Source organism: Anastrepha ludens, chromosome 6 (assembly GCF_028408465.1).
Source record: "Anastrepha ludens isolate Willacy chromosome 6, idAnaLude1.1, whole genome shotgun sequence".
NCBI classification, from domain to species: Eukaryota; Metazoa; Arthropoda; class Insecta; order Diptera; family Tephritidae; genus Anastrepha; species Anastrepha ludens.
This window is the reverse complement of record NC_071502.1, coordinates 50779127-50789618: the sequence shown is the minus strand read 5'-3', so window position 1 is coordinate 50789618 and position 10492 is coordinate 50779127. Positions and strand designations below refer to the sequence as shown.

Sequence of the window (10492 nt, the reverse complement as noted above, 5' to 3'; positions counted from 1 at the left end):
CTTAAGTTTAACGCAGTGCGACGGAAGAGTTCAGTGCCACTGCAACCACTGGTGGACGCATATCAACCAAAATCCAATTCAAAGTGTGTGTGTGCGTGTATATATAGAACCAATTGATCTCAAAAGAAAAGAAGAAATAAATTGCCTTCGGCTAAGCTATGGTTTTTGTTAAATTGAATCGTTTATGCCGCTCCCTGCAAACGCCTAATGTTTTACCACCGCTGTGTATTCTACCTTCTTCGTACGCAAGGCCGCTGACTACCCATAAAGCGACGCTGCTGCAGCAGGTAAATAAGTATTTATTTGAGTACAACTGCACTCCAATGGCTATGCGAAAAGAATAAAAAGAGCTAAAATGGGAGTAAAACAAGCTGCTACTTATCAGTGAGCGCATAACGTGCGTATTGCTTGCGGATTTCGGTATATTTAATTTGTTCGTTGAGTGACGGGTGCATTGAACCTTTTCGCGCACAACAATAAATTAATGCGCTTATTAATGAGCACATTTGAAATATTTTATTTTTGAAATCGCGCTATTCATATCCAATAAGAGTCGCTTTGATGTTGAAATGGAGGGTGTTTTCGAGATATGCAACAATTACGGCAATATTCTGCTGCTAATACTCAGTTCATTTTTGTAGTCCCCTGTAGTATTGTTAAAGGTTTCTTTTGTTTTTGCATATTTGAAAGAGTTAAAAGAAAGTGTGGAAAAAAGTTGATGACGACAAGCAATAAAAAGTGTTTGGCAATTTTATTATAGAAAAAACGGCATTCACCATATTTGTTGAAATCAAAAGATAACGAAAGGTTACACCTCACATAACAAAATGGCAAAAGAATTTTCAGCTTACAGATCCGGTTTTGTATAAGTATTTAACACATTGACTGCCAAGGCACTTTCAGCAAATAAGATGCTCTGGGGCCACAGTATTTTTTTTTTAAATCTCATCAGAGACGTCAAAATTGGAATTTAGGGTAGTGCTGGTAATATTTTCTGCTTAGAAGCAGGCAGTTTTTAACTAATTAGTATGTCACACACATATATTCGACGTGGCGCCTACCGACTTTTTTTAACTCAGGGCCATGGCGGACATATTATATACATATGCACGACAAAAACATTGGCTAAACATCAAAATACATCGCCGTCATACAAGCTCTACTTCGTTTTTCAAAAACAAAACAATTGGGAGTATGTTGTTTTTGCAAACAAACACCAAACAACGTTATAGGACGACAATGTATTTTGATGTTTGAATCCGTTATTTTTGCAAACAAAAACAAGTCAAAGCTTATTACATGCTCAGTAAACAAGAAGACTTGATCGCGTTATATTGGTTGATAATATTTGAGTTACGGAATGTCGAAAAGAAAAATTTTTATCAGATACTGAGTTAGAAAAAATACTCGCAATTCCAGAAAGTGAAGAAGATGAAGATTATAGCTCTAATGACTCTGTAAAGGATCCTATGTATAATCCTACTGCATACTCTTCGGAAAGTGAAGAAGATGAGGAAGTCATAAATAATATAGAAGAAGTTCTTGAAAGCCTAGCACTAGAAGAGAATAGGGAAGAAAGCGATGAAGAACAAGAAAATCGGGTCGCAGGTGAACCCCAAATTATAAATGCTGTCTGGTCTGAATACGAAGGTCGTCACTAAACATTTACTTTTTCGGGAAAATCAGGCCTACAAGTAGATGTCTCACAAAGTGTCACCCCATTTGATGTTTTTCGTTTGTTTATTGACGATGAAATAATCAACCTCATCGTATTAGAAACAAATAGATACGCTGAGCAACAACTGATTGCAAAAGAATTGAAACGCGAAAGTCGAATGAAGAAATGGACTCCAACTAATAGCGATGAAATGAAAAAGTTCTTGGGACTTGTATTATGGACGGGTCTTGTTCGATGTGGTAGTATTCCATCATACTGGTCTACAAGTAAAATTTATAAGAACAATGTAGCGCTCAAGGTAATGCCGCGGAACCCTTTTGAGTTAATACTAGCAAATATACACTTCGCCAACAATGAGACCATTCCAAAAGGGGATAGGACTGGAAAAGTGCAACCACTTATAGATATGTTGCAAAAAAAATACCAAGAAACTTTATACCCAGCTGAGGATTTTGTAATTGATGAGACTCTTGTGCCTTGGAGGGGTCGCTTAGTATTTCGACAGTATATTCCAAACAAAGCCCATAAGTATAGCACAAAATTATCCAAGCTATGTTCTACAGAAGGATATACATGGGCAAGTAAGATTTACTCAGGAAAGTCAGAGGTTTACGCAAGAAATCCTGGCCTGGGACGATCAGTTGGCGAAGAACTTTCGCAGGACTTACTAAATCAAGGTAGAACACTGTTCGTTGAAAATTTCTATACAAGCTATGAGTTGGCACTTTCCTTTTCACGACAAAATACACACGTTGTGGGTACACTAAGAGCAAACAAAAAATATATGCCCAAAGAAGTGTTTGATGCCAAATTGGAAAAAGGTGAGGTAATTCATAGAGAAGAGCAAAATGGAATTATGATACTGAAATAGCGCGATGCTCGTGATGTACGGATTCTGTCAACAAAACACAGTCCAAGAATGGTAGAAGAAGCTCAAGATAATGGCGAACAAGCATTAGCTTCTGACCTTGACCAACCATCAACCAGTAACACCTCTGGCTCAAAACGTCGCTTGGCGAAGAAGAATAAGAAAAAGCCAATAGCCATACTTGCTTAAAACAAAGGAAAAGCAGGGATTGATTTATCAGACCAGAACTGTTCTAATGCTACTATTTTGAGGAAGGGCATGAAGTGGTACCGCAAACTGGGTATAGAATATCTGCTTCGACTATCAGTAGTAAATGCTTTTGTAGTGTACAAGAAAGCTACGAAAAAATATAATGCACAAATACGATGGTTTAGAGAACAAATTACTTCATCACTTCTAAATTTGCAGAAGCCAGAAAAACAAATGAAGCCAAAGTCAGGCAATATTCATATTTTAAAAATAAAACTAAGTGCAAGTAATAGAAAATTACGTCGAACATGTGCTTTATGTTATTCCAGAATAAAACAAATGGAAGGAAGGGAGATCGCCAGAAAGAAGGCTAAAAGAGTATACACGTATTGCCCGGATTATCCCCAAGAGCCATTCATGTGTTTAAAATGTTTTGGGAATCACCACAAACAAGTTTAATGGGTTCATTTGTATAACTACTTTGTAAAAATAATATGTAAACAATTTTCTGTTACTGCAATTAAATGAATTAAATTTTTTTTTCAAAACCAATTTTTCTAATTGTTTTTTGAGCTGCGCCGAAGCCACTATAACAGAAATTTCATGGGAAGCCATATATTTTATTATTGCAATAAAATCATATTTATCGTCAATCGTTGCTGTGTGACATGGCGAGAGAGAATAATAGTCGTGTCAGACATATGTGTCCGACGTGGATTAAACCGCATAGTACAGTGTCACACATATATGGCCGACGTAGCAGTCAATGTGTTAAGGTGGTAATTTTTTTTATAACCTTTTTATGGGAATTTCGATATCCTTGCTAAACTAATCCCTGCTATCTCAATGGTACACAATGATTCCAATGTTCAGTTTTGTCATACGCTTCCTGACTGAACTGAGCAATAAAAATACCTGACTCGCTTAGAATGGCAATTCACTCATTCCGAAAATTTCTGTCTAAGTTTATCTCTGCACATAGACAGATGGCATACATTTCCCATCGGCACAGAATGCGCGGTTTTAGGGCCATATATTCCACCGCCTATACTTTCTGGTGCCTTCGAGCCATCTGCGTACCAGTGCGGGTAACACACTGGAGTTTTCTTTCAAGTGCAGGTCTACTACAGTTGAACTTATCGTCCAGTTCAATTTTGAACTTCTATTCAAATTTGATGACTTTAGTGATATCATAAGTGAGAGCTGCAGCCTCAGTTATTCCATGGTTTTAGTTGACATCAGTTTTCCTCTCACGATTCCCTTCTAGGGTACGCTTAACTAATTGCTGAATAACTGTATGAAGTGGTGTTAGCTCAAGCACTACTTCCATCGCAGCTGTACAGATCCGCTTCGTCCCAGTGATGCATACGCATGCTAAGCGCTGAAACTTAGTTAGCGCTCCCGCAATGTCGAGAGAGTAGCTCTCGATACCCAAGAGACCGCGCCATGTGTTAATATCATGATGCGCATCCATCTCATGATTCTTGGGCTCTAGTCCCTGGATTTCCCCGCCATCCAGGACCAAAAACAAACTCTTTTCCTGGTGAAAATAATAATAGCTCTTTTGGAAGGTCCAGACCCATTCCAGCACACCATCTCTTCGTCAGGTTTAAATCTCTTTGCAGTATGTCGCTCCCCTGTTAGCACCCCTTATTTGTTTGTAGCTGGGTAGTACTGCCCGCTGCTACGCTTTTAGCTATCCTTGCCTGTAGGCGGGACTCTATCCATGTGGAGATGGGTCTTTCCACGTTTCTCGTCTCTTGTGCACGATATATACCTGAGTGAGAGGCACTGTCGAAAGCCCCTCGATGTTAAGGAAGGCACATGCAACTGTTTGCACACAGTCAAAGGCACATCTGATACATTGCAGTGTCCGCAGGCCTTCCTGCCCTGAAATAATCCTAATTAGCTACCAGCGCCGTTTTACTACCACTGTTCTCGATGACTGAGATTTCATTAATTTGCTGTAAGAAAGACTTACCGAAAGATCGAAGTTATGCCCTAGCTAGTCCTGGACATTCAAATAAGTAGTGGAAAAGATTTTCCTTCACCACTTCCGCCTAACAGCATCTGCAGATAGGATTGAAAGGAAGGTTGTGTCTGGCTGCATGATCTCCTACCTTTCTAATGACCTGTAAGGGTTGCAGTGATGCGTGAAATGATTGGTCGAGAGCATCCTAATAGGTAATTTGTCAGCTCGCACACCACAGTTCATCTTAGACCCGTCAGCGTAGATCTGAATATCGTACCTTTCAATCACCTTAATTTTGTCCCATTCGGCTCTCGGTGGAAATCGTAACGTAAAGCCTTTCTTGAAGTTAAGGTCGGGGACTGCATAGTTTGATTTGTTTTTGAGCAGCGAGGGTCCCTGTAGGAGGATCTTGCTGTGACAGTACGATCTTGTTGTTCAGCTTTTCCAGTCGTCTAATGGTAATAGATGAGTTAGTACATAGAGCGCTTCAGTAGGACTAGTGTTAAGCGCTTCTGTGGTTAAAACACACGCTGTTTTTGTATCTTTTTCAGCTTGGTTTGGTTGTATTTCTTTTCTATTGCGGACCACCAGACTAGTGCCGCATATGTCAGTATTGGCCTTACAATGGCTGTGTAGGACCAATTGGATAGTTTTGGTTGGAGACTCCATTTTTACCCTACATTCTCTTACACCTATAAAGGGCTATATTCGCTTTCTTTACCCTGTACTCTACGTTGAACCTCCAGCTGAGTTTGGGACTTTGGAAGTAGTTTGAAATAAATTGTGCCACAAGGAGGGAAAATAATATACATTGACTTTGATTTGTGTGTCCCAACACTACTTTTATTCCAATTGTGTTGCTAAATCAATTGAATCTGTCTTTTCCACTTCCACTTGAGCGTAATAAGATCAGTATCTCTTATGTTTTTTTACTTGTAGATTAAATTAGCAGATAAGGACATAGAGGAGGAATGGGCGAATGCAAAGGAGTACAAAGAAATACCAGGACCATCCAGTATTGGATTAATGATGGACTTCTTACCAGGGGGTAAATTATATTTACAACTAATTAAACCTAAAAGTGAAAAAAATAATTTCAAAACCCATTTAGGCAAGTTATATGGTGCGAATTTTTTACAAATGTACACAGCACTGCGCAAACGCTATGGCGACTTGTTCATTTTACGCGGCTCTTTCGGACGTGACGATCTGATTTGTTCTTTCAATCCAATTGATTTCGAAAAGGTGTACCGAACGGAAGGTGTTTGGCCGATACGTGAGGGGCTAGGCAGCATTAAATACTATCGACAAGTAAAGAATCCAAACGCATATCCTGGTGTCTTTGGCTTAGTGGCAGAGTGAGTAGCGCAGTATGGTACAAAAACGTATAGGAAAATATTGTACTAGTGTGCAAGAATGGAGAATATTTTTTTTCTGTTTTATTTCATCGAAAAAATTTTCATCGTTTTTCAGACAAGGTGAACGTTGGTTCAGAATACGCCAGAAGATCAATCCGATTATGATGAAAATGCAGAGTATGCGCGAGGAATTGCCGGAAATCGATTGCATTGCAAAGGAATTGGTGGATAAGTAGGTATTTAGGTATTTTTTTAGGACAGAAAACAACTGTTTAATACCGAAAGTGTCTTAAACTACGAGAAAATAATTTCTTTAGAAGAAAGACAAGCGCGTCTAAGTGTGATTCGAGGTTTCAAAATGTTAACCTGTTATATTGACGGAACGCATAGGTAGCCTACCCTAAAATTTTGGGACAAATATTTGCTAGAATATTTTGGTATTCGGCCGCCGTAGCCGAATGGCTTGGTGCGTGACTACCATTCGAAATTCACAGAGAGAACGTAAGTTCGAATCTCGGTGAAAGGCCAAAGTGAAGAAAAACATTTTTCTAATAGCGGTCGCTCTCGGCAGGCAATGGCAAACCTCCGAGTGTATATCTGCCATGAAAAAGCTCCTCATAAAAATATCTACCGTTCGGAGTCGGCTTGAAACTGTAGGTCCTTCCATTTGTGGAACAAAATCACACCACACATAGGAGGAGGAGCTCGGCCAAACACTCAAAAAGGGTGTACGCGCCAATTATATATGGGCTGCTGGCGTAGACCTTCTCTTTCACGTGGCCTCAAAGAAAAAAGTCGCAAGATGTTAAATCACAAGGTCTCGGTGGCCAATTGTGATCACCTATTCGAGAGATGGACCGTAAAATATCAATGGTTTCGTTGCGTGTGTGGCACGTAGCACCGTCTTGTTGAAAATACACGTTATCCCGATCAATACCAGCCAATTCTGGCCATAAAAAATCGTTAATCATCTCTCGATAGCGCAATCCATTCATTCGTAACACCTGTTATTGAGAAACCCTGTATTTTTTATACGATTTCTCGTGTTGTTGCTGTTTTTGGATGTCCTTGACGTGGATCGCCTAAAGGCTTGTATGACCACGTTTAAATTCAGCAACCCATCTTTCTACTGTACAAATTGATGCCGAAAAGTCCTTGTACACTTTGAACATTCGTTCATAAATTTCCTTTGTTTTTAAACCTTCCAAAAATAAAAATCGGTACTAAATGGCTTGTAATCAAAAAATGAATTGACAGATTAAAACTTCACATACGTTCATATGAAGAGTGTACCAACACTACAAAAAAAACAAAATTAGGTTAGTAGCAATGCCTTCTCTTATCGAACCGCAAAACTTATTGAACAACCTGGAGAAGCCATATGACTGCATGAGCTCATGAAAGAAAATTACAAATTAAAATCATATTGTTTTGGTCACTGCTTGCTTAATTTTGTGCATAAATGATATATAGTTTAACCGAGTTGGAATGTTCGTTTTTAACTCGTGTACACGAAACTACGACCAATATTAACTTTTTTGATTTATATTTATTATATATTTATGTTTACATAGAATCGATGTGATGCGTGACCCAAAGACTGGCATGTTGACCACTGACCTTGTTAAGGAACTACGCATGTGGTCCTTTGAGTCCGTTTGTTATGTGGCGCTAAATTCACGACTACATCTCGTCAGTGGCAAGGCAGATGCCGACGCGTTGCGTATGTCTGACACCATGGCGGAGTTTTTGCAGTCCACTTACGAGCACGATATTGCGCCATCGATATGGATTTACTACCAGACGCCCAGTTTTAAGCGCCTAATGCGAATGCATGATGATCTCACTGAAATTACCAGAAAATTTGTTGACACCGCGCTGGAACGCATCGAAGCGGAGGGCAACAAAGAGGCGAGTGGTGTGTTTGAAAAACTTTTACGTGTCGATAAGAATATAGCTGTGGTAATGGCGATAGATATGATGTTTGGCGGATTGGATACGGTAAAAATAATTGACTACTAAATCTATTAGCTAACTTTTTTGTAAATATTTATTAATTTTTTTTATTCCAGACCTCCTCCACAGTAATAATAGCACTTTATTTGCTTGCAAAAAATCCAGAGAAACAAGACATTTTGCGTGAAGAATTGCGCACACTACTTCCAACCAGTGATACTCCATTGAACGCACAGAACTTAAAAAATATACCCTATCTGCGAGCTTGCATCAAAGAGTCGATGCGCATAACGCCAATTGTATCGGGTACTATGCGGCAGACTGGTCGCGATTTGGTGCTCTCTGGCTACAAGGTGCCCAAAGGCACCGGCGTGAATATGAGAAATATGGAAGTATGCAACTCGGAAAAGTTTTTTCCACGTTGTAGCGAATACATACCGGAGCGTTGGTTGAAAATGCCCAAAAATGTGGCGCGTCCTGTCGATGATGCCAAGTCACAGAATCCTTTTGTGTACTTGCCATTCGGTTTTGGGCCACGCACTTGCATTGGCAGACGTTTGGCCGAGTTGGAATTGGAAGTGTTGCTGGCACGAATGCTGCGTAAATACAAAATCAGCTGGACCGATGAGCAAAATGGTTTGCAGTATGTCAGCAATATAGTTTTGGCGCCATGCGGTGAAATGAAATTCAAGTTCGATGAGGTGGAGTAGGGTCGCATTCGTGCTGCTAATATTTGTACTTTGAACTCTTTTTGATTTTAATGTCGCTTTAAAACTTTGTATACCTGTAAAAGTCAACTGGAATAACAAAAACTATAATAGAAAGAAGCGTTATGACTTGGTTATTAGAGGTGTGGCATTTAAGAACACAATTTTACAGGTAAATTTCGACATTTTTTTTATCATAAAATGTTAATATAATCCTTTAAGAATGTGTCGAAAAAATTTTAGAACGTAAATTAAAGTATTTCTTATATTAAAGATCGTCAACCGTGATGTCTCTATTCTTTGCGTTCGAACGCTGGAAGAGGAATTCTCTTGTATTCAAACTTTAGACGCGTTTTTCTCAAAACTATATTTTTCGAATTGGCGTACACGATAACTCGAAAAGTTATTGACTGATCTCCCTGAAATTTTGCACACTTCTTTTCTATGATATTACTTTCTATGTGAACTTACAAGTTTTCTAAAATTTTTCGAATAAATAATTTTTTCGAAGCAAAAATTGTAGGAAGATTCGTCCCAAAATTCATTTTTTTGAAGCATTTTATTCTGCGATTTTTTTCCATTTTTTTTTTTAATTGATATAAAAATTATGACATTAATAAACAAACAAAAAAATTGGTTTTTTGTATTCAGGTCCCTGACGCCGATGCTACAATGCCCGCCGATTGAGAAGCCCCGCTGCGACCTTCCTGGAAGAATTGAGTGTACATCGGCCATTTCAAATGATTCAAATAAAACTTTTTTTTTTGTATTATTTTAATGTATAAATATACTGTATGCCAATTTTGAAAAAAATATATTGACTTCTTCATTTTAAATAATTTTAAATATAATATTTTCCCTAATATGCCCCCTTAAGCTTCGGAAATTTAGTTATAACTTATAAACTGGTGACACTGCTGTTGTTGTTGTAGCAGTATACTTAACCCTGTTAGTGTTGTGAAAATCCCCGGTCGTCTTCGTCTAGCTCATCTAACGGTAAGCTCAGGAAACTTGCTGTTTCGACCGGTTAGGTCAAGAGGAAGAGGGGTGTAGCTGAGTTGGTTTGATGGGGCATGTGAAAAGGTGGTTAGTGTGGGCGGGGTGCCTTCACAAGTTGGGCATATATTTAGTATATCGGGGTCAATTCTGGAGAAGTAGGAGCTTAACCTGCTACAGCATCCAGAACGTAATTGTGCCAAGGTTAACATTCCCATGGCAGCTGGTTCTACGTTACCGGAATGACTCGGGTTTTTCCCGACAAAGGGCTGCCGCCCCAGTAAACTAGCCCTGTCTAGGGTACCGTACCTCACCCCCAACTGGTGACAGTCATTTAATTCAGCGTCACTCGTAAATATACTTCTACAAAGATGTGGCCTTTTTTTATCTCCAGTCGAAGTCTGAAGCTTCATAGTACGTGTTGTTTGTGCGTGTATGAGTGTATCTCGAAAACAATTTTGCAGTAGCGTGGAAAATGAAAATTATCGACTTTTATTACAAGCGACATGTTTTCTCTCTTCTTCTTTAAATCTTTAAATCTTTAGGGAAATCCTTCGGAAATCCTCTGAAATATGAGAGTGGTGCCCGGAGCTGTTTGTAATTGTTTGTAAATTCGGTAGAATTGCATTCAGATGATATATTATAAAGTTTGGCCTTCGGAAGCAAAATTGTGAGAGTAACTTCGGCTGCCTCGTTATGGGAGATACGGAAAGAAAATTCTGTTCGGTCCTTTCACACGAATTCTTGCGCTTGTCCCATGAGTCGTTG

The 10492-nt window shown here is 39.1% G+C and overlaps 1 protein-coding gene across 1 annotated transcript; it reads left to right on the top strand.

Annotated features, from left to right (window-relative positions):
- On the top strand, positions 1 to 9479 carry LOC128867420 (probable cytochrome P450 12b2, mitochondrial). Its single transcript, XM_054108611.1, has 7 exons — positions 1 to 287; positions 5647 to 5755; positions 5819 to 6065; positions 6181 to 6297; positions 7640 to 8066; positions 8138 to 8900; positions 9380 to 9479. Exons 1-6 carry the CDS (start codon positions 159 to 161, stop codon positions 8729 to 8731), a joined length of 1623 nt encoding a protein of 540 aa, XP_053964586.1. The 5' UTR covers positions 1 to 158; the 3' UTR covers positions 8732 to 8900; positions 9380 to 9479.
- Positions 9480 to 10492: the final 1013 nt, after the last annotated feature.